Source organism: Hippoglossus stenolepis, chromosome 13 (assembly GCF_022539355.2).
Source record: "Hippoglossus stenolepis isolate QCI-W04-F060 chromosome 13, HSTE1.2, whole genome shotgun sequence".
Lineage (NCBI taxonomy): Eukaryota > Metazoa > Chordata > Actinopteri > Pleuronectiformes > Pleuronectidae > Hippoglossus > Hippoglossus stenolepis.
In genome coordinates, this window is record NC_061495.1 from 6,491,919 (window position 1) to 6,517,531 (window position 25,613).

General features: G+C 40.6%; 1 protein-coding gene across 4 annotated transcripts in view; it reads right to left on the bottom strand.

Moving 5' to 3' along the window:
- The window catches only part of pard3bb (par-3 family cell polarity regulator beta b), a 198,518-nt gene extending 173,968 nt beyond the window's left edge, over positions 1 to 24,550 (bottom strand). For 3 of the 4 annotated variants that reach the window (XM_035174412.2, XM_035174410.2, XM_035174413.2), the window contains exons 1-3: positions 24,253 to 24,550; positions 23,139 to 23,373; positions 11,939 to 12,040 (exon numbers count right to left, since the gene is read on the bottom strand). In XM_035174412.2, the coding sequence (XP_035030303.2) occupies positions 11,939 to 12,040; positions 23,139 to 23,255 (219 nt within the window). In that variant the 5' untranslated portion in view covers positions 23,256 to 23,373; positions 24,253 to 24,550. The other variant, XM_035174411.2, reaches the window with a different exon arrangement.
- Between the last annotated feature and the right edge of the window lie 1,063 nt (positions 24,551 to 25,613).

The following is a 25,613-nucleotide window of genomic DNA, read 5'->3' on the forward strand; positions in this document are numbered from 1 at the left end:
TCATATAGGCTCAATGACACTGTAAATCACTGCAGGAGATATAACCTGGTCAGTCAGTCATATCACTAAAAGCTGACACATACATACAGTATGCACATATAGTACAGGGTGCTCTGTTAATGTTGACTGTCAACGTAGACTGATATATGTGCCAGTGTACCGCAATTTAACAATGAGGCCATAGCCTCATCAAATATAATTCACAATTCGGCTAATAGCTGAGATCTCAGCTCCTAAAGAGAAGGTTTATGGTCCCTCTACCCTTCTCAAGGACTACCACATACACCTGCTCACACACACAGACAACCCATCAGTGAGGACTAACACATATGCTAATTATATGTAATGAAAAATGTCAGGCTACATAAGGAACATGGCAAAGACATGATATCTGAGTCACATCTAAAATGGATAGGCAGGTTTTATGGCTCCTGTACCCTTTTGAAGGACTATGAAGAGCAAGTACTCACATTTAAACGTGGTGGTGTGTGAAACAACTGGCAAATAGAACAATACGCACACATTCAGTGCATACACACGTACACACACAGAACATTTAGCTCTGTCTACTTGTTTGAAATGGGCTGTTTACTTGGCTTGTGTAATTGCTGATTGCAGCTTACAATCTGAAACTGTGAAAGTGATCTGCAGTTATTGCTGGAGTTTTGTGCATTTAGTTGTTCCTGACCTCAGAGTCAGTCCTGAATACAACTTCTGACGAGCACAATGGCACTTTTAGATAATTTCAGAAAACATGTGCCAAACACACTGACTGTGGTTATTCCACATGTTTGCAGGCTTACCCTCACTTGCCATTCTCACCAGTCACTTACTCTGGGTTTCACTACAGCTAATGAGATAATTTAGCTTGTGGATACAAGTTGGTATTGTGCAAAAAAGATATGATATATTATGTAAATAACCAAACAATGACAAACCTCTCTAGTATATATCCCACCTATATTACATTTGTGCATGTGTTTATATACACACACCAAGATACCCAGCAAATGAAACCAGTGCCATGTGTGAAAGCAATAAGCCGCAGTGCTTTCTTTTGTGGAAGGTAAATATTATTCCCACCACTTGGCCACTTCATATGTAGGGCTGAGGGGTCAAAGGTGGCTACAGAAGTGTTAGTATTACGTGACCATGCAGTGTGTGTGTGTGTGTGTGTGTGTGTGTGTGTGTGTGTGTGTGTGTGTGTGTGTGTGTGTGTGTGTGTGTGTGTGTGTGTGCGCGAAAAACGTCAGTGTGAATATTTGTCTTTTCTGTTCATTCGCTTAAACCATGCAAACTGACATCACACTTGAAAACAAAGGCATGTCTGAACTTGGTTGACCTTAAAGATAGATCGATAAAAATGATTGAAAAATGGTTAAAAAAAATTAAAAACTGCACGGCAGCCGGAAAAAAAAATGTTTTGACAATGCACAGTATCTTTGTTAATGTTAAACATTTGAGACAAAACATTTTTTTTTAAATGCAGCATGCAAGTGAAACAATAATGTTCTTCTCCTTCACCCCAGCTGACTTTTATAACTGATTTCTGTGTGAAGCTTTTGTTTAGACACAAGGTCGAGTACGAACACAAGCACCATTACACCAGACACCTTGGACCATGCAAGTGACTGATGTGTTTTTCCATTGGTTGAGAAAATCGCACCTATAATGTGGCACAGAAAATGTGCAGGTCGAGTAACATATCAACAGAAAGCTACAGTGGAGCTTGAATAGCTAAGCTTTCATTCGATGGACTGAGTCCGCGGTCGAGCCGAAATAAATACATAATAATATGACTGTTCTTGCACTGGGAAATGGAAATGCAGAATTTATTCTTTAATAAAACTCGAATTAAAAACTGCTCAGCCACTACTGTGCAGGAAAACAAAGCCAGCAAGACTTAATGGTGCTGGCATAGCTACAAAAAAAGAATCATAATCTATTAAAACACAACACTAATATGATTATTAGGCTTACAACATAGGTTAAGGTGAACAATGAGATTTGCTGGATGCCTGTCTGCTTCATTTAAGTGTCGGGGGGTTTGTTAAATTGCCTGGGATTAAAACGCTGTGATTAAACACGGACTGTGTCAGAGGCCACCCACACAAATTGCAGCTTCTCGATATCTCTGCATGTCTTTTTCTAATCCCTTTCAAGGCTCATTGTTTTGATCTAGGTCACGGTTCAATCAATGTTGACAAGTTAACCAACAACCCCGTACACAGACACACAAAATGCAAAGACAGCCTTATCATCAACTACCTTAATGCTCAAGCATGTAACTTACACAGCATGGCGTGCATAAAAATCCAATCAAATACTTCAAATGCTGCCCGTCTGTCTGGAGTCTATTGTCGTCATTATCTTGTCACACCAGAATAGGCAGCTATGAATAATCACATTGCAACTGCATCATCTTTATGAATCAATACTTTAATGCGGCTTTGTGTTTGTGTGTGTGTGCGTGTGTGTGATTTTCGAAACCGGGGCGAAAGCAAGTGAAGTTAGTGTCGGCATGTATACGCTGCACTGGCTTAATGTACATGTCATTTATGATGAAAACTGTAAAGGAGGATTATGGGGCATTATGCATAATAACCCTTCCAGCAGGGTCATAATTGCCTCATTCTGACTGGCTGGTGTTTTCTTCCTTTAAATGACAGAGCTAAGCTGGTGAGAGAAAAAAGGAAAAGAGATGGAATGGGAAAGGAGAAAAGGGAGATGGGGGAGGAGGGAGCAACAGAGGGCAGACATGTACAGCGGTGGGAAAGCTGAATGTGAGGTTGAGGAGGAGATCTTCAAACCCAATGTCACCTGTGAATTACATCTCAATCACACTGATTGACTTGTAGTAGTTGGCTGAAAGAATCTGTAGTTCTTAGGGTGAGTGTTGTTTTGCACTGAATTTACACAGTCTGCTCCAACTACACGGTCGACACACCAACAGTGTCTGTTTGTTTGTTAGAAGGATAACGTAAAAACAACTCTACCAATTTACATGAATTTTCAAATCCATCCTACTAACTAAATACATATTAAAAGCATACATGCATAGAGGTACAATAAGATACCAACTCACCAACTATAAAAAACCTAAACTATATTAAAAAAAATTGTTTAATCGTCATATAAAAAGTTAATTTCAAACAATCAGTAAGGATGAATTGCTGGACCGTTACTTACCCGCTCCATTTTAAATGCTATTACAAGATCACACAATCAGTGATGATGGCGATCAATCAGTAAATGATGCAGCACGTACATTAATTTGGCCAAATTACTTTTGCATGTGTGTGTCTGAACAAATGATGCTGCAACCGCACATAATCATTTCTCACTCATAGCTGCTAAATGAACGTTTTTAAAAGCCCTTAATTGATTAATCTGTATCAAGAACGATCACGAATGTCTTCATAATGCTCTTGCAGGCGATAAGTTACAACGACAGCACTTCGACGGAAAGACAGACATAAGTGATCAAGTTTGACAAGAGCTGTATCTGTTAACAGCAGCCTGTGTTATTTACAACTGATCAGAATTCAGGATCATGACCAAACAGAACTGTGGAGTGAGAGAGCACAGACGGGAAGGAAGGGCCGGCTGATAACTGGAAACCTGCTCTGAATAATTCCCTCATTATCAGAGGTTTGGATATTTTGTTAATGATTGTGGTATTGTTGTGACCTTTAATTACTGTAATTATTCAGATTTTACCAGCACATAAATCATTTTTTGCAGATCAGATTTGTGAGAAGAGGAAAATAGATGTTTATCTAAATACTAAAAATCTAAACTAATAATAGATTTTCAGACATGGCCAATACTAATGTTTGGCTCATCTCCAACCAATAATTAAAATAAGAGCTAGAGTAAAACATTCAAATGAGGAAAGAAACACAAGGAAGAACTTAACTTCATTAATGCTGTGTCTAAACTGCTGCGGATATTTTTTTGAACAGATATTTTCCCCTCTGTTCAGTCCTCATTTTACAAAATATCTCTGTTCAGACGAGAACCCAAAATTGACTACAAACACCAAAACATACCTAGCCAGTAGGTGGCAATAAAGTCTACACCAATGATCCGTCAAATATGGATCAGTGCGTACCAAACGTAGAGAAACCAGTTTATAGCTAGCCACCATTGTTGTTATTGTTTCTGGCACATGCTCATTACACAAAGCAAAAGTTGGTATGCATGAAGCTGTCATGTCATAATTTCCCAAACGCTCCACTTTACGGACACACAGATACAGAGAAACCAGAGTTTTTGAAAATCTGCAAAATCGGATTTACAACTTTTACGTGTGGACAAGAGGCTCAAAAGCAGAGGGAAAAGTTTGTTTTGTAAGTATCTGCATTAGTGTGGACAGGGTTTTAGAGCCAGCAAGATTCCACCCAGGTTGCATTTCATTTTCTCAGACACTTCCTCAGCACAGCCAGAGACACTTTCTGGGCTGAGTTAGTTCAGTTTGACAATCTGGTGGGACATCATCACACTATGGCCTGACGCATGTTGAGTTTCTTCATCACCTCCTAAATCTATAGTCTCCTCTTTCATAAATATACAAACTAAATCATCCTGATACATTTTTAATCTATCTCACATTTGACACTATTCACAACACAACTGTCAGTAGGATTGCCAGTCAACCTCCTTGGCAATGTGGGTTAAGAAAACAAAAAGAAAAAGAACAAAAAAGACGTTTAAAGAAAAGGAGAACACCAAAGCGTTGAATAAATATGAATATAACTGAGAGAACAACTGTTGGCCTGACTGTCTTCTTCTGCAAATTTGTTTTGGCTGACTCAATACCTACCACATGGGGGGAAATAACAATCCTGTTGGCTTGTGTCCACCAACTGTCCATCTCAACGTCTCCAAGTCAGGCCATTTAAGGTTGTTTCGTCTCATCAGCCAGACAGACAGTATAATCGCCAGACATGCATCAAGTTTGATCAATTCAAAGCTTATTTTAACAGGATTTACAAGGCAACTTACAAACAGTTCTCTGGCAAATTACCTAAATTAAATCCATTTTCTCTGAGGAGGTGCCCACTGGAGAACCTCCAGAACACTGAGGATCTTCCAAGCCATTTTATTTCTTCTGATGTTCACGACAGCACTCTCATGTTTCTTACCTAATAAAGCTATCGGTTGTAAGGTTATTTAAATGTTGATCAGGGGGAGGATAGAAGAAGGTTTCCAAGACTGAACATACTGTCTCAGCAGTACACACTGACTCTGATACCTGATCTCTGGGTTTAAGAAGAGGACATTTTCTTGTGGGGATCCATCTTCATCTTAATCCATTGTATATCTTCTGTTGTACATGTTAATACTACACATGTAATATTTGGCAGAAGAAGGAGCCAATAGGATGTCCTGGTGAAGGCTAGCTGAGGTATTTCTTTCCTAAAAAGGATGCAATATAATCAAACCACGAGCAAGTTTCTGTAAGCGTGTGTGTCCAGCTATCAATGTACTAATTAAGATTGGCACAATCACCCCCGATCAAAGCTCAGTTCATCGAGAACCGTCCTACTTCCAAACTAGCCTGTGTTCCATTAGTATTTCCATGGAGGCTTTGAAAATATCTGTTTCTATTATGGTTAAACTATCTTATGGGAATGATATCTAATCGCATTGTGTCTGTATTTTCAATCAGACAAAATGTGTGTGTGTGTGTGTGTGTGTGTGTGTGTGTGTGTGTGTGTGTGTGTGTGTGTGTGTGTGTGTGTGTGTGTGTGTGTGTGTGTGTGTGTGTGTGTGTGTGGAAAAGAAAAACTACAGCAGTTCCATTGTTTGACTGATTGTAGATTTATAATTAGTCTCCTCTACATTGATCAATAATATTATACATAATGCTCATACTAATGAAGTCAGAGAATGCTCCGGGTGTAACTGTTAGATACTGTAAATGGATGCCTGCTGTGATCATGTCTGTGCATGCTTGATGGAGAATATTTATGTTTATCACTGATGTGTGCAAAGGGAATCCTGCTGTGTGTCTATGTGTGTTTGTGATATTAATGTCCAAGTACAGACATCCATATCATACAAGGCGTCTGTGTGTGTCTCCCCCTCTCTTCATTACCACTTAACCCTCTTCACAAACCCTGCTCTCCGTAATGCTGCTTCACAACACAGGAAAAACACATTAGGAATTACACGTCCAGCTACACACAAAATGCTGATGGCAATCTATATTTCATGCTTACTTTTCCGTTTCTATGGCACAAAGCTGTGAGAGGGCTTGAGAAGAGAGACATTAGGGTAATGGAGAAAAGGGTGAGGGTTGGGTGAGGGTGTGTGGGTGGTGGTTTCCAAGTTAAGCCAAGCTGAATATGTCCGGGCCAAGTAATCGCTTTCCCACACAAGGTGTCTGAAAATCAGCAGACGAAATTTATGTGAATCGTTTCATTAGAAGGGAACATGACCGTAAGTCTGCTTCCCAAAATGTTCAGTCCAGAATGTTGGTATTTGAACATCACTTTGCTTCAAGACATAACATTTTTAAATAACAGATGCAACATTTAAGTGTCAGCTCTCAGTAACAAAACCCAATAATAAATGGGGCCCAGGGATAAATTATTAAACGTCTTATTGATGAGCTCCAACATTATGGGTCCTGCTCTCGGTACTGAAGAAATTAAGAAAATAGATTTTCCTATTTATCGTAGCTGCATAAAAGGAGCCCACACACAGATCTAACTAAATTATATAAATGATTAAAATAACCATTAGCTAACTGATTGTAATGGGTTCCTCCATAAATTCAATCTAAACTGTCATTTCAGAAATATAGTTTCAGTCTCAGGTCGCTCAGAGCAGGGGCAGATTTATAGATCTGGGGGATGCAGGCAAACTATCCCCCCACACTCAAAGTCAACAGTAGTGATTTGTTCAAACATGATGTTTCTTTTGCTGTGAGAAAAAGTTACCGCACTGCGGTTGTATGCCTCTGCAAACCAGTGGAATTTCTGGTACATATTTCTACATAATCTTTCTTTCCCCAGATTCATATGGGTTCACTATGACCTTTGACCTCTAAAATGTAATCACTTAATCTTTGAGTCCAAGTGGCAACTGATCAAAAATTTAAGAGATTCCCTCAAGCAGTCTTGAGAAAACACATTCAAGAGGCCAGGAACATGTTTCATGAAGCCGCCGTAACCTTGACATTTAACCAGTGAAATCTAATCTGTTAATCAGCGAGTCCAGGTTTGTGCCACATTTGAAAGAATTACCTCGGGGTGTTCCTGGGATAATACGTTCACAAAGCTAAACATGTGTTTATGAGGGCCACGGTGACCTCTGACCTTTGGCCACCAAATTCTAATCAGGTCTTCCATGAGTCAAAGTGAATTGTGTCAGATTTAATGTAAATCCTGATGTCACATTCACAGGAACGTGAGGTCACTGTGGCCTTGACCTTTGATCTCCAGGCACCAAAATCTAATTAGTTCATCTTTGAGTCCAAGTGCAGTGTTTCTCCAAGCAGCAGGGGGCAGCCGGCCAATCGATTTTGCCGTAGTATCTGTGACTAAGCAACAAAATGCAGAGTAGGCAATCGGCTTCCTGTGAATGGTCACATCTAATGTGTTTTCAGGTGTATTAGTATGGATGAGGATTATTACCGATATGGAGCTAAAGCACTCGTCATTTCAAAACGTAGCCGTATGGATGTGACCACAGTCTGTACTGTCAGTGATAGTTAAACTTGCTGTGCTTCTGTTTGCTGCCATAGCACTAAAAAGCTGTTTGCGACCAATGCTAGTTCATAAATTTGAGCACTCTCTCCAAATACATCACTGGAGAATATTTCAGCCATGGATTTTTGAAAATGTATTTTTGACCTCCGTCTTGGGGAGACCTGAAAAAATCGTCTCTGTTTTTCTTTGTGGTTATAAACCTAAAGCCAGGCAGAGTAAGTCTGCCTTCAGTAAAACACTCATCTGGGATTAGAAGCCATTTATTCCGCTCAGTAATACTATGAGAGCCTTGCCTCAGAATCCAATGAATATTTCAACTCTCATTTCATATGCAATCTCTGCTGCTCAGAAGTGTGTATTGCTAGATATCATTCTGTAAGGTTTATTTCTCTATATGTGTGTGTCTCACCATATGTGTGGGTTTTGGGGGAATTAGTTTATGGCACTGTATTTGATCCCAGGATGAAAATGTGTATTTTGTAGTATGCCTGTGCTGTTTGTTTTGTGTTTTCTGCTCCAAAGATTGGTCAAGTACAGCTTCACTGAATTCATAGGACGTTAACAAATATAGAGGAAGGATATAACTTAATTATATTATGAATATAAGAGTTCGGGACATATTTGAGAAATACCAATCACCAATTAAAGTATGTATCATTACAAACACTTTACAGTCATTATACCTCAAGCCTTGAACAAAACAAAACAAGCTTTAACTAACACATCTACTCTAATGATTCAGAGCTTATCTCACCATTTCACTTCCAGCTAGACTGATATACTTCTCTCCTTTTTTCATCACATAATAAACAAATACTTCCTGAATCCTGTTCACAATGGGCTGACAAAATTGGTCAGTTGCGGTCAGCTCCGCTCAGCATCTTTCAGACACATATTTTCCTCAGGAGTAGATAAACACCAAACCAGACTTGCGAAGAAGCGTAGAGTTAAGTTGGACTTTCGTTTATCAGGCTGCCAGGAACACGGATTGGAATGAATGCTACATTTGCTGGGTTAGGGTGATAATATACCAGATAAGATTGTGGGATTGTAAGCACAAAGCAGTGCACAGGCTATGGGCACTTCACTGTGGATAAAAAGCACACTCAGAATTTGTACACTGAAAATGGCAAAGGGGAAAATGTATTGCACTATTTTTGCAATAGGGATTGATTTTGGGCACAACCTTGGTCTTATCCTATCTGATCAATTCTCTGTTATCTTTTTTTAAACCAGAGATTTCGAGGCCAGTGCAGTACACTCCCCGTGCTACAGTGTCTGATCATGAGTGGGATATCAGACTGCAACACCTCCACATAAAAAAAAAAGAAGCTACAAACAAGTTCACAGTAGCGCAGGGCGAGTGGCAACTGGCCAACTGTTGGACCAGTAGCACGCTGCACTCTGAATCTCTACAAAACCATGGCAACAGGCTCTCATAATAGCAATCTCCTAAATCAGGCGCTGGTCTGCTGACTCTGTTATTGCTCCTGTCACCGAGTCATATGGCCCCTGGGCTGAGGCTTAGTGTGTCATGTACCCCCACAAATTCGAGACATGAGAGCTCATCAGACAAACTCATCTCGTAAAATGTCATGTGGGAATGTCTCCACTGTATAGATACTCCTAACCCGTCACTTATCTACAGCACGTCTGTGTTAACTGTGTCAAGGCAGAAACACTCTTCAGGCTCATTTATGTTGCCTTTACATACAAAGAGAGTTGTTTCCATTTCAAATGATGTAACCATTACTACCTGCATACTTCCATGCGTCCTTTTGATAAGCAATACATCCACTAGGGGGCAGTAGTGAGTCAACAGTTTCTGACAACAACAACAAACATGTTGACGGTGAAGAGGGTTGTAATTAGGTTCCTCTTACGAAGGAGGCAAAAGCAGCTGTTTGTCCTTTTGCGCAGGCGAAGGGACATCATATAGATCCTGTAGTTTATAACGCAGTCTCTCTCTCTCCTCACAAAAAGTTCCACCATTGTTGTAGTTTCTTCCTTACGTCTTATGGTGGTTTCGTTTGAACTATGGGCTACACTGCCCCCCATGATTTAAGGTGTAACTGCTCCAGTTCAGGAGTTTGGTCCATGTCCGTAAGCTCTCAGAAGACGTGCACCAATACAGACGGAATGAACGCAGTGTATGGAGAGAGGGCTCTGTCCGTTTTTGTATAAATATCTATGACTTGGACAGGTTTTAATCTGCTCCAATCAGCAGTGATGTGAACATGACACCAGGGTGAACTTGCTAATTTCCTCTTCTTCTTTATTCTGGCAAGTAAGATGCTGATGCATGAAACACTGTCATGAGGCGAGGTGAGAGAGCTTCTCAGTTTCTGGTACGTTGTAATGTCAAACATGTCTCTCAAAATCGGAAAGGCCTTTTTAGCGGGGTTTAAACGCATTGGAAAAAAAAACTGCATGTACCAACTAATTTTGCTGTAAAAGAGGGATAAAAGAGGGAGAGAGTGAACCCCCTCATTTATTTTCAAAGGCTCTTACAGCCCTGAAAAAAATTGCCAACAAATGCAACTTTCTTCTTAATTAGTTCAGAGAATCTCCACAACTTCTACAGTATTTAAACACCCTTAAAGGCATATAGTATGAGCAGAGGGAAGAGAAATATACCATACTTTACATTTCCTAGCCGTCAGGTTCTTCAACTTCTACTAGCTGGGAGCGCAAAATTAAGAATTCGGTTCAACATTAAAACACAGGCTCATTAAAACATGTTGATACTGTTTTAATGTGCAGAGCCACTGAGAGAGGGCTTGATATTCATATAAGGTCCCAAGCATTGGTTCAAAAAAGGCCTTATAATCTGGGCCATTTATCACATTCTAATAATGTCAGGCTCTATGAGAGGGTATTAAAATGTACAAGACTTTCCAAAGGGGAAAATGAAAAATGACCCATTCCTCAGGGGGGAAATAAGAAAAACAGAGAATATATGGATTGAGTTTGCAAAGGCTCCAAAAGTGAATTGCTAATGACACTGGCTAACGCTACAGGCAAGTTAAAACCACTCCCTTTGAATTTTTGCTTCCGAGGCAATATTCTATCAAAGGGAGTGGCTTATGGGCCACTGCGGCTCAATACTCTGGAGCACACACACACACACACATATACACACACACAAAATACCCACTCTAACATTTGTAGAAGCACATATACCTCTACATACACAGTTATGTAACTAATTAATAAGTATAAATCAAAAGGATTATTTGCATGATAAGAGAGACACCAGGAAGGTTTTAAAGGCGGCTATTTTTACAGCTCTGTGTGGAGAGTAAGAGCTGCCTGGCATTTGTATCACTTCTTTATGGGCAGCTTGGCTGAGAATTTCACTACATGCATGTCTGTGTACTCTGCAAACCGTTAATCATTCAGGTAATGGGCCATTTTAATTAATGGCTATTAAAGTCCAACCTCACACATTTTAGTTCCAGTTCGCGGGCATTAATTAAGAAGATAAATGTTACATGGCTGTTTGTGGTCAGCTTAAAGTCAAATAAAAACCACTGAATTCCTTGTCCACATTGTCAGTCTTTCTGTAGCTGCTTTCAGACATGCACTGAACGCCAGAGTTCCTCCGCTGCTTCTCCGGAGGTGGGGTATGTGTGAACGTAAATGCCAGAGTGAGAGCCTGCAGACTTTCTGTGCAGAAGTCGATGTGAGAACACAGCAAGAGATCCCCCGCTAGATTCACCGCGAGCCAGTGGGGGGGTCAATGGCGCTTTGAACATGCAACAGACTCAAAAATGAAAAAACAAAACAAAAGGAAACAAATATCTCAGGATGAAAAAGCAGTGTCACACATGTAGAAGACACTGAGGAGACGTCAAGAGTCAACGCAGGTATCGAACAAAAACAAAATCACATGATCTCCACAGTGGAATTAATACGTTCTGTCCTGCCTCTACCTGCTGCACCATCCTTCACCTGAATCCTGCGGAGAATATGTTGCTGTTGTGAGCGCATCTGAGCAGAGAACCCCTCCCTGTGTTGTGTATGTGTGAAACAACAACTCTTGCAATAGTCCAGATCCAATTATGCAGAGATCGTACGCAGGACATGTCTGAAAACGGCTTATGTTATAGAGGGTGGAATCAAAAGGAAATAAAACTATTAGTCTATAGTCTATTGGATTACATTATCAATTTCTAAGCAGGACACAGAGGATACTCAATTCCAGAGGCTCTTACCTTGTCTTTGTCTTCCACCAGATCGCTGAGAATATCATCAGGGTCCAGAATCCCCCCATCACAGTATTCAACGTGGTGAGTCCGAACCATGAATTCTCCTTCCTATTACACAGGGCACAACCAAGGTAGATCGATAAGTTAAGTATGTGAACAGGTCTATCAGCAGATGATGAATTGTGAACCTAATCTATCTGTCTCGTTCTCAAAATAGTGTTAATGTCACTACCACGATTTATGATCCTCTGAATAAATCAAGGCAGAAATTCTCAGGCCTCAATAGTAGTATTAGTAGATATAAAATGAAGATGTTATATGAAGTTAAGTGGTTTATGGTGGCATTTACTTGTAACTCCACATATATTGTAATTTACTGTCAAATTTTCTCATTCAACAATAAGGTCGTTGGTCTGCTTACTTTTGCCACAAGCCGGCTCAAAGCTGGACAAAGTAGGGCAGACCGCACATGAGTTTAAATAAAAATAAGTACATTTAAAGACAGAAAAGGGAAAGTAGTAATCAAATTTTAACCAAAACCAAATGCTGTGGAAGCCATGGGGGAGAATGGGAGACTGGCTGAATGTCACCAGCTTATAGACTATGGCCAGACCATGTCCCTGAGGAACAAACTCCTCCCTCAGGCTTCTGCAGGGAGAGGCCTGCTCTGAGAGGGTCGTCACACTTTCTAAAATTCTATCTTAACATGAACAAATTAACTCCTGGTCAAACAGTAGAACTTTTTACTTGCTCATTGTTATCAATTTCTTATAAGATAACCCCAAAGGTCTTCTGTACTGGCCAGGCCACCAACTTCTGTCTGCCTCTCATTTACGTATATCCCGCCTCCCCTTTCCCTCTCCTCCCTCCCCTGATCTCTTTTATTTCTTTCCTCCATGCATCTTTCACAGCTTTCCCTCAGGTACCTTTCACAGATTACAACTCCAGCCTGGCCCTTTCTCTCTCTCTCTCCCTCCTCACTCCTTTTCTCCGCCGTGTTGGGTCTGTGATTAATGACATCAGCACTGCACTGGACAGCTGACTACATAGAGCTGGTTGTTGAACAACATATTGGGACAACACACGCATATGCGCGCACACACACACAAAAAAAAAACCATACACAGCCTGAGGAAAGGTATAAGTCAAAAGATTTCAGGGCGGCGCTCCATTAAATCACTCCTTCAGGGTCAGGTGCTTGTCAGTGCTTTTCAAAAACTCCCATCAGGGAGAGTGTAAGATGGAGTAAGGTGCTCCGTGTCCCTGGATATCCCTGCAAGTCTCAATGTCAATACTAAACTCAACTCTGCAGCAAAATTCTCTCCTATACATTACTTACTGACGGTTTTTAAATAATTTAAAATAGTGTATTAGTTTCTTTGTATATTAAGATCAGTGATTTCTAATCTTTTTTTAAAACAAATAACAAACCGACAGGAGAATTAACCAAGTCAGACTAGTTCAAGCTGTTTGATTATATATATATTAGGTGTTTTACAGGATTTCTGGATCTGCACCTTTTATTCGTATGTTACAAAACAAGACATTTCAATTGCTTTTCAACCGTCACTATTACACATGAAACTGTGGCTGTTTATCATGTTTAATTGTCTCTCCCTCTTCCTCCCTCCGTCCATGCTGGAATTCATTGTATAACTTTACTGTAACACTGACTTGGCTGACCCCCAGGCCAGATGTATGGTAAATAGACTTGCAAACATTGCATTTATATTGTTTTATTTTCTCTTTTGCACAGTGTTTATCTTCCCTGAGCACCATCAATCAGGGTTAGGAGGCAAGTCTGGGACAACACATCAATGTATTCTATAATTACTAGGGGAAATTTCTTGGCCAAAAGTTCATGTAGCTATTTTTTGTATCTTTTCTGCTCACGGCTTTGCAATAAACATCTCAGCCCGGTGTTTAAAATCACTTGGGCTAAATAACAGTTCCATGTCGGAAGAGTTCCAATAGTGCAAAATTGTGTCAATACTGGTTAACTGGCAACATTTCAATCCATCATCCTCATGCAAACTGTGACTCACTACACAAGCATCGTTACAAACATTGGCTTAAACTCTCCCATGTCTTATATTCTTCTTCATAGATGACATTTACAATGGCTTGCTTGGGGTCAACTGCTACGTTCAAGCTAATGATTTATTAAGTGCATTCAAAAGTAAGACAAAGGTTGTGCATATCAACAAAGCCTCTAGTTGTCATATCCTCATTAAAGCCTCACACAGACAAATATACAAGGCATTTTAATTTATATGGATATGTTGTTGCAGGGGTGCATGGTCCCAAACAAACCAACAGACATACCTAGGGCCTCAGGGTAGTTTGCTGGCTTTCCCCCCCTTAGCAATGTAAATAATTTAGCACTTTGTATGGTCCAGTGTCCATTAATTACCAAAACCATGGCCACCAACCACAGTCTAATTTGATCCCGCCACAGTTTTATGATGATTCTTCAAAATGTTTACATTATTTTGCATACTTGCTTCACTGTAGAGCTGTGTGCATCGATCTCTGCCCTGCTCTCTCGATCAAATTGACAACGGTCCATCTGTCATAGTCACACAGCTATAAGGAGAAATCCAGCCACATCGGTGGGTCATCAAAACCATCCATAAAGATGTTGCCATCCCTTGCATGCGGGCAGACTCGGCTAGCACCAGTAATATCCACTTAAGCTGTGCATGTCACCCTCGCCGGGTTCCAGTTTTCAGCAGGCAGGCCTCAACATCATCTTTTTTGTAGTGATGAAAGGTTTTGCCAGAACACCAGAACCCAACAGAATCATTCCTTTGGTGACCCACTGTTGTTTTTTAGGTCAACACCCCCCTATGATCTCATGTAACAGTAGGCGAGCCATACAGCTAAGAAGACAAGAGATGGAGAGGTGGAGAGATAAGAGCAGTGAGCGCACTGATCAAATCTGATATTTAGGGGGGAGTGCATGAATAATGTGCTACGAATTTATGAGAAAATACGGGAACCCTGTGCCTCCAAGTCTAGCAGATTAAAAACCTAGAGGGACTCTAAGATATTGTGGGAGTAAAGATAAGAGCTGTAAACACGCTGATGTAATCTGAAAATCAGGGGGATTAGCACTTAATACAGCGTTTTGCTTGATGCCAATACAGATAATCTTAGGCAATGAAGGTATTTGACTTTCAAGATATGATCACAGAATTATTATTAGTTTGGAGTAAAATCCCACCACAGTTAATACATTACATAGATTGTTTAGTGTTGGAGGTGTTTAACCCCCTACCTCTTCCCCAATCTTCACTCTCTGGAACAATCATCCTCTTAGAGCCTACCGGTTTACACAGGAGTTAGGTATGCTGCAGTCAAACGTAGAGGCAGTGCGAAGATGCGGACAGTGATCCAGGGTAGACCTGAAGCAAAGTCCAGAGATCATGCTTCAAATGTGAAAGGAGTTTGTTCCACACACTTGCAGACGAATACTGCAACAGGTTTAAATCGGAGGTAGTTTAGATCAATTCCACAAGATAAAAATGGCATTTAGTCCCTACGCCAAAACTGAGAGGTCTGAAACAAGTCTGGTACAGCTGTATTATAAAGCCAGTAAAGTCCCTCTGAGCTGTCTCTACAAATAACATAGAAACGGTGAATACTTATGCAGCAGCCAATTCTGTGGAAAAATAACCAAATCTGAGTTACATTGTCTTGTGACCCATCTTGTGACCCAGCAGTAACAAAGCTTGTCTTCTGTGACAAGGAAATTGCCAGTTGCAATACCATGGTAACCATTAACGTTTCAGCATTCCACATTGGCACAAGCTGATTCCTCGATCATCTTGATTCTTGGTTCAAAATAAGACTTTACAAGTATCTTACTTGGACACATTTATGAATATGGGTGTGTTCATAATAATCACAATCATTTTTAATTTCATGTCTGTTGAGCAGTCACTCGTTGTTTATTAATCTGGCCTGTTTAGATTTTATAAGCAAATCTGCATATTAGGACATTGGTTCTATAGGACAGGAAAAGCATGTTTGAGAATAGATTAGAATCAGAAAAATAAGACAAGCAGAGAACAGATCTGAGCAGAATAAGGAAAGAAACAGAACAGAAGAGAACCGGCTTAGGGCTGGATCAACACAGTCTTGTGGGGTTTGTCTGCAGAGAAAGTGGCCCGTGCCTCCTCCCTGCCCCTCCCTCCCTCTCAGAAATAATTACCCGTGCGCTGGCATGGAGCCAGAATGCTTTTACGATTTTATCAGCTTGTGAGGCCACGCCTCATCAGCATTCCTGCCTTGACTAATGAAACTTCAGCACTCACTGACATGGACAGGCACCCTTTCATTCATATCCACCTTACAATTTAAATGTGCAAGTATACATGAGCATACTGTGCACACACCATCAGCTTCCAAACACAACTGGGTTTCAAGTTTTCATCATATCTGGACCACACACACATTTAACACCAACATTCTGTATAATACACATGAGCATAAACAACAATAATATACTATATGTTGAAATGCTCATGATAGTGCAGGTTGGCTGTAGCTTACTTCGTAGCAGAGAATAAACTTGAAACCACATCACACACACATCCATAAACACACAACCGCACTCTTGCATGTTTGGCCAAAGGTAATTAAGAAGTGTGTCAACAATCTGATAACTTCCTGACGACTCCCCACAAAAACAACCTCCTCTTTCCTTCCTCCTCTTGCTCTGTTCCACTCCTCCTCTTGGCCTGGCTCTTTACGGGATCTCCCTTTTTTTTTATAGATCTTCTTTGTTCTGATTCCTTCAATGGTTCATTTAATTACCCCCCCTCCCATTCCGCCTCTACATAACCCGAATGTATGACTGTTTTATTTTTTATTTTATCACCACTTCCATTCTCCAGTTCCCTACCGCGCCATTAGTGCTTTGTCTCTATGTTCATCCATTAAGAATGATGCCGCTATAAAATATCTGTCAGTAAACTGTTAAACTTCTTGGTATTACAACAAATAATTACAGATCGTGGAGCATTTTGATGTGTTCAGTGAGGTGAATGACAATTAACCTTATACTGTCACACTTGCTAGCTGACAGAACAGGCCACTAACTGAGACCCTGGTGCTAACATCCATCCAGGTGTGAATGCACCCAAATGCATATTCAATGCATCCTGAGATCCGATCCCCCAAGACCACATTCGGAGGTGTTCTGGGACACATGTGATCACATTCTTTTCGCAGTATGGACGCAAATGCATCCTGGACTAGGAATGCCCACTCAGCTGACGTGTCTGACCTGCTACAGTACCCATACATTGATTTGTTTGTGGCCATTGCCACAATATCAACACTGACCACCACATAATGATTTCTATTTTTTTCAAATTGGTAATATCGTTTTTCATAGTAGATCCACAGGCTGCACAATCATTTATTCTGTGCCTCCTGACTCTGCTCGCTCTCTTTCTCCCTCCATCACATGCCGAAACACAAATCACACAAACCAACATTGTCATCTGACTCGTCTGATCAAATCTATTTGGTCTGGTGTTCTGGACCAAGTAAAAAAGGTTTTGCTCTGTATATACCAGCTGTCTGTAGAGTGGTAAATAAATATCCTCCACTGTTTGTAACTCCAAAAGTCATCTGTAGTCAATACAATGTGTTTGAGCCAAATTCAATATAATAGAAATAGTAATGATCCTCTTTAAAATAGAACCCCGGTGTAATTATTTTCTGATCGACCATTTTTTTCTTTGTTTTACTTTTCATACTGTTCTATCTGTGAGGGGAATGTAGGATATTTGTATATTGTGTTGCCATCTCACTTTGTGAAATATAACAACACATTTTTAATGCTGATCACTGTCCACATACTTAAACTGATAAATGTACCTGTTTTTCAATAAACTATCTATAACTAGCCCGACATGAGTCACTGAGCTGTGACTGCACTGCCAAAATAAAAATCAGCTAAACTCAAGATTACCATTACAGTGTTTAAATGAGTGACATGAGTTTTCACTGAGTGAGCTGAGAGCCTACAGAATACTTAAAAGATACTTTTCAATGTATTAGTACAACAAAGGCTTGGCATCCTCCATGCTGAAACATCACCACTCCTTTACTGCCATTCCATTTCGAATCCCACTTGTCTCTCCTCTCTCCCCCTTTGGTTCCATACTGGGCAACACAAAGGGGTATAGAAATTCTAATAATAAGGCTGTGATCAATGTGAAACTGAAAAAAAGAAAAGAAATCAATGCAGCTATAATACAAAATAAATCCTCCCTGAAACTCAACGTAAGACTAAACCTCAAAGATTTCCAACTCCTTTCAAGATCAGCAAAATGTAGCTTTAATGCCTATTCTAAGTGTTAGCTCCTCTTAAGCACCACGGTGGGAACCGCTAACAAAGCAGCTGATAAATGGGAATGCCAGTGTTAGTTAGCTACAGTAGTCGCAGGCTGGAACAACCAAGATAATAAAATGTTTACGAGCAGCAAGCTCTCTAAGTAGGATGAAGCTGATAAAGAGAGGATGGGGGAGAGACAGACAGAAAGTGACCTGTCTCAGTGACAATTTAAAAATATGAGTTGTAGCACTGGGAAGAAGGATTAGCGACTGGGCAGCTATATATTACACTCATATCCTGGATTTCTATGAAACACGCTAACAACTATAATTACAGAGTCTCACCGACAGATTAGTGTTGCAGTAACATGACTTAGTGATGGGAAGAAAGTAAGCAAAATATATCAAGAAACAACTATAAAGAAAGATGATGGGGTGAGATGAAGCACTAAGAGGATTCCGTATCCACCATCACAGAGAGGAGGAATAAACGCAGAGTAACTGAACACAAACAGGACATCCCAAATGGGACCCCTGCCAGCCTCAACAAACCAAAGAAAAGACATTCTTGACTAATTATAATGTTTATATCCGGGCATTTGTTTCATTTCAGCTCAGTACTACAGTGTTTTTCTGTCATTTACAGTCAAATTCTCTCCTCTCTTCTGCTTTCTGTTTCACCATGTGTGTGTCCCTCCCCAGTGTTTGCCATTAATTACCAAGACTGTGGCGCCCTGCCATCTTCTAATTTGTCCTGCCACGGTTTCATAACGATCGGCAGGCCAGTGAACCGCCAAAACATCCAGTTTATATTGTCCTCAGCAGACACCCAGACTTTGGCAATACACCTGACCTCTCTGTGTACCTGCCATTTGGATGCACATGAGAGCATAATGCACGCGTGTTCACGGAGCAGTCACAATAATCAACCCTCTTCAGCTTGAACCCCCCACCACCACCACCAGGGAACCTACTCCTTGCCAGATGAATAGAAGCTCTCCTGCAGTTACAGCTGCAACCCCCTGACATGCAAAGGAAGACAGGTTTTGACCCACTTTGGCTCAGAGAGGAAATACTACTTCTGGCTCTGATATTATATGGTTTGGTGCAATATAAGCAAATAAAAATGTAAATTAAAGTTTATATATTCTTTTAGCACAGACATCAAATGAACCAATTTTCATCTGCACAGAACAACAAAATGAACAAAAATGGGCGGTCATCGACATTGTGAGGTTGAGGAATGCTGACCAAGGTGTGGGAGGAGAGAAAGAAAACAGAGAGGAGGAAAAGAGCCGTGGGAGAGGAGGCCGAAACACACACACACACAGTGCATGTCATTTCATTCACTCAAGCAGGGAACAAAGTATTTAAACATTCAGAGATCTAATCGATAGAGCAGGGAAGTGCATCATTACACACATTGCAGTGGCAGGAAAACCACTTGGAGCTTTCTCTCTGTCTTTCAGTGAATATTAAAAAACAACTAAAGTGTTGCTGCTCCTGTAACAGCATGGCGTGTATTACCCTTTGGCTTTACAGTCTAAAAATCGAATTCCTTATTGCTAAGAAGTATACATGTCCCTAATACTAAACAAAAAGGAGGAAATGTATGAATTTATGTTTCTGCGGTTACAGCATCCTCTAAATTTGTTTTTGTAAGAGCCACAAGTCTTTGGTTCACACTGATGATGTCTGTAAGAGTAATGTTATTGTAGGGAGCTAAAAATAGTTTGTAATATCACTTCATTTCGAAAAGGCAATTTGGGGTCTAATGTCATCAGCGGCTCACCATAGAAGTTAACAATGCATCTCCTAGCAACAGACCTATTTCACAGCTGACATTTAGACATTTCATGTAAAAGCACTGGTGAAACAAATTTCCTCAGTGATGGCTCAGCTCCACCCAGGGTCACCGTGGGCCACGCATGCCAAGTGAGTACAGCTGAAAGGAATGCAGCTGTTATCAACGTTATCAATTAGACCCGTACTCTTCCTGCTGGGACATACCAAACTGTTATCGGTGAAAAAGCTCTACGCCGGCCTTCAGGTGTCAGTCAACAGTCTAAAGGCCAAAAGCTTCAACACTGTTTTCCACAAATGTTCTCACACTATTGTGTCTTTTTAACGAGATGATTCGTTACCAACACCAGCATCAAAAATACCTCAGATACTGTCGAATATGTCAGATCGTGCGTCAGCAAGCACGCAAATTTATGTTCTGATCTGATACTACGTCCTCAAAGTATATTCGTTTCACCCAGATAAAACTGCAATTTTCTTTTCCCTGAAATTCACTCTTTACCACTTCAAAACAGCAGTTGCTCTGTACTGGCAGGTACTGTTGTTAGAGCAGCGAAGAAGAAGTGATCTCCAATTGTGTAGCGTTAGCCAGAGCTAGCTAAAATGTCAGCAATATCGCAATATTTCATTTGGATAGTAAAACAAACAATGTGTGTCGAATGCAAGACTTCAGTTTCCAGGGGTGGCACTATAGTGTAGCCAATTACAACACTAGAAATATCATGAGGAACTTGAAGCATCAGACGAAATAGCACGAGTTCACCAAGCTGAACGAATTACTGCAAAAAGCTTTCAAAAACCACATTAAAAATGAGGCGAGAAATTTTACTTAGACAGCCTTAAGGCAGAAAAGATACGCGACAAAGCGACAAACTAAATAATAAAAGGTTCTGGCATTCACTGTCTGTTTTCAAAGGGTTTAAGCTGAGCCAGTTCATACAACAATGGTGGCAATCACCACTTCCACACATGGTCTGTAACATATAGCTGTTAAAATACCTTGTTATTTTATTAAATGCACTGGTATCGGATTTACTTGGTATCAGCCCGTCTGTTAAGTCCAGTTATTGGAATTGGGAAAGGAATAATGGTATCAGCCCACCTCAAAGAGATGAATTATATTTTACAGTTAACACACTTAAACATACCTAAAGGAGTATACATTGCTTTTGCCTATGCCCAGGCTGTCACTGCTGTTAGTCCAGAAGGGAATATAGGCAAAACAGAGGCTAGTAAAGAAGGAACAGGAAGTGAAGAAGGAAGCGTACAAAGGGGAAGGTGAGAAAATGACAGAGAGGCATTGGTTCCTGCTATGTGGAGAGTTATCACTGTCCTGCCTCACTTAGGGAGGTGAAGAGGAGATGCCAGTGAGAAGAAGAAAAGACAGGTAAATAAGATGAAGGATGGGAAAACACACAGGAGCTCTGAGTTGAGGTGGGGATAGGTAGATGAAAGGCCATTTAGAAGGCAAGAGGTAGAAATTGCAAGAAAAAGCGGATGGTGGAAAAAAATGAGTGCATCTCCTCAGCGACAGTCTCACACAAACACAAACATACACACGGCTTCGACAGCTCTCCCTCAATCACAAGTGAGGCCATCCATCTATACGACTGCTGTGCTCTTTGAATAATGAGCCAATATGAAGCGAGTCACTGAGAAGATTTGGTCGTCTGATGGGGGTCACAGGGTTCCCAGCCTAAGAACAGCGCTGGGAATCAACAGCAGCCATAAAGAAATCACAAGAGGGACACATTTGCATTTTACACTCACAACCAAAGTGGAAAGGACTCATGCCTACTGCTGTCTGGACCCTAATAATTCATATCAGATGTGCTTTTAATTTTTTATACAGCAATTATGGAGAACTGGACCTCCTGGCTTTGTCTGATTTCCCAAGACTTTGGCTTGTGAAAATCATACGCTCCTTTCATGATATAAAATTGACAGAGCTTTCGATTATTCTTTTTATGACTTCAGGGAAAACCGCACATATTATGAAAGCGCCGTTTCATAAAAAAGTTATCTCGCCTTTCAGGAGTTCATGAAAATCTTCACACATTATTACAAAACTACTTCGCACAATTAATGCTGCGGCTAACTTGTGGCTCAAAGGTCAGGCAGACTCAAAGGGAGATGGATTTTCATTTGTTCGTGCTTTTGTTAGCGTTCTTGAGCAGACACTCAACTATCTTGCATCAATAACAATGAAACATTATTATACTACTACAATTACTGCCACTCATAATGTTTAACAATGGAGCAGTAATGACATTGGAAAAAAGATTGCTCACAACTGTCTTGTACAGTGACGCACAATGTGAAGTAATTCTGAGATGTACCTGTTGGACATATTTGGTAAAACAACACTAAAGAACCTGGTTTGCTGGTTTGCACGTTCTTTAAACGACCATCTGTCTATTATGTAATGAAATGTCTGTTACCAATATTATAGAGGAACAACTTTTGGAGCAGTCACACTAACATACACAACTCTTTGTCACAACATTAGATACATTTACATGGGCAGCTGATACGAACCTGATTAAACCATGTTAACAGCATTATCTGATTACCTTAACCTGAATAAGGTCAAACTCTGAACAAGCCATAATCAAATTAAGACGTGAGGAATATTCTAACCTAGTCACATTATGTTGACATGTATACGTTTTAAACGCATTATAACTCAAACTCCTATAGGACTATGATGCATGCCCTGAGTCCAAGTGTAACAAAATGGAAAAATAATGTTTGTCATTCTCTGCTCATAAAGAAGAGTTTAAAACCACAAACTTCACTCAGGAGAAAAAAAATCTGTCTTTACAGTTAAAAGAAATAATAATGTGATATTTATCGGGATAATTATCAATGTCAATATCACATTTTTATCTTAATATAATTTTTGGCCATGTCAACCAACCGTAATAAGACTATGCTCTGTAACATTTAAACAGGAATATAAATGGAACATTCTATATCTTGACCTTATTCAGAATAAGGATCAACAGTCAGATTGTCGGTGGTGTCTCACAGTGAAACGTGTGAATGGTACCTGTTCCAGCAGTTTTCTGTATCTCTGCGTGGCTTGCTGGATGAGTTCCCTCACAGTCCAGCCCTCCTTGCAGGGCACCACCACCCCCGTCTGCCCGAACGTCACCGTCACCTTCATCCCGGCAGTCGCCTCCTCATCCAAGATGCAGGGCCTCTCTCGGTTACGGGCGATGAACAGTGGAGACGACTACAACGTAAGACGGCTCCAAATTGTGATCGAACGTCCACCAGTAGGTCTTGATGGAGGAGGCAGGGATGTGAGCAACCGGGAGAGGAAACAGGTGGGGGAATAAAGCAGGAGGGACAGTGAGCGGCCTGGGGTCAGACACTGAAAACACTTGCATCCAGATGAAATATAAATCACTCTGTAATGAATTTATCTAAAAGTCCCAGAGCCAGTGTAAGTGGTCAGATCTAAGGCATTAAAATGTGTTTGCTGCCTGCCTGTGAAGAAGAAAGTCTACAGCTCAGTGTTGTATGTTATTGCACATTAATTAACATGCATACATGAGTCCAACATGTAAACAAGACCACATGCAGAGACACAAATAAAGGCACACAGCACAAGGAAGTTACAAAAACACACATGACACCAATGACATCATACTGAAAGGCGAACATTACTTTCTCATGTGATCATCTGTCTGCTTTGTCTCTTCCTTACTCATCTTTTCTCACATCTCCTCATGTAGCATGCAACAAGTCCTGCTCCTCTGCAGTGGGCGTCCATGTGTGAATAAAGTTCCCTGACACGTTTAAAGTTGTGTAGTCTCCTCGCAGTGGCGCCGAGCAAGCTAATGGAAAAGTGTGTATTTGTGTCACTTCTCAGTGAGAGTGAACAAAACCCCCCTGGTTAACCTAACAGATGCTAGCTGCCTGTTAAGCTAGCTAGTGATTAGCTCGATCCTGTGTAACCTGGCCCCGACGGGGGGGGCTGTTAGGGACGCAGGCTAAGCTAAGGATGAAAGCTTTCACGTCCACGCCTCGTCCGTAACCCCGTTACACCGGGTGACATGTTGTAATAACTTGTTTTTAGACAAACCACGAAGTAAACAGTTGTGTAAAAAGTTTCAGACCCAAGCGAGCAGAGTCCTGCGCTAGCTAACGTTAGCCACCTTAGCTGAACTTTGGAGGGAGGGATGCAGTCGCCCGGGCATCATTCCACAAGTTTCCCCTCTCGCATGTTTTCCCTTTTTAATTTCCTCGTCCTCGTCAGTAGCGTCCGCTTCATCACCACCGACAGGTCGTGTGTGAGTCTGTTGTCATGTTCAGCCACCGACAGCAGGGATAACAGTCCAAAGAGAGCAACTTTCAGTGTGTGTGTGGGAAAAGTTTGGAGATGCCTTCAGTGGCGTCCTGGTCCTGGCAGCTCGTGAGCAGCTCCTCCACCGCTGGCTGGCTGCTGTCACTTTCTTAAAGGAGCAGCGACCTGGTGCAGAGGTCAGGGAGCCACACAGTTAGTCATCCAACTATCTCACAGCGAGGGGGACAGGAGAAAGACCAGAGACACAAGAGGGACGTGAAGTCATCCAGTGGGTTCACATCTTTTAAAAACAAGTTGCAGTGCCACACTTCCACTGGTGAAGGGGTAAAGGGATAATGCAGGTTGGAAACCACAGAACGAGAAATAAGTGATGACGATGAAGATGATTGTTATGATTTGTATTATTTTTGCTGTTGTTGTTGTTGTTAATAATAATAATACAAATTTATGTGTCGGCACCTTTAAAGACAGTCAACAAAATAAGAATCAAAACAAATAACACAAAGAAATATTTTAGTTTAGAAATTGAGAACAATCAATAAATAGTAGGTTATGGTTATTCAAAATGAAAGTAAACCTTGCTGTAATGAAAACGAGTAAACCCCCATTATTATTATAATGTGGGGTATTATTATTATATACAGAATAATCAGAACATAACAACAATCAGTAAAAGCAAAGCAAAGTTAAATACTAGAGGATCAAAACAAATAAAAAGACAAGAGACTATATTGTTGAGATTGGGAATAATAAATATGTAGTAGACTATAGTTATTAAAAAGGAAAGTGAAAAAAACAACCTTAGGCCTACTTATATAGCAGTTAATATGTTGCATTTAAAATGAACACGAATTACACACAAAAACAACAACATTGGTGTAGTATTACTTTGTAGACTTGTTAGGCAGATGTGTCAGCATATATTTACCATTTTACACATCTGACAGACACAAAGCAACGTTATAATTTCATTTGAAACAATATTTCCTGCCACCAGATAAATGTAAGTTCAGTATTTCCTCTGTTTTAGCTTGGATTTGGTCCCATCAAATCACCCAGTGATGCCTCATATTGCATTTCTACGAGGCCCTAATTGCACTGATATGTTATATAGATATATTATTATTAGTAATAGATCATGTATTACCTCTATAAAACCAAGGGTTGGCATGCATGCAGTGAGACACACATTTTTTTACGGTATCAGAGCTA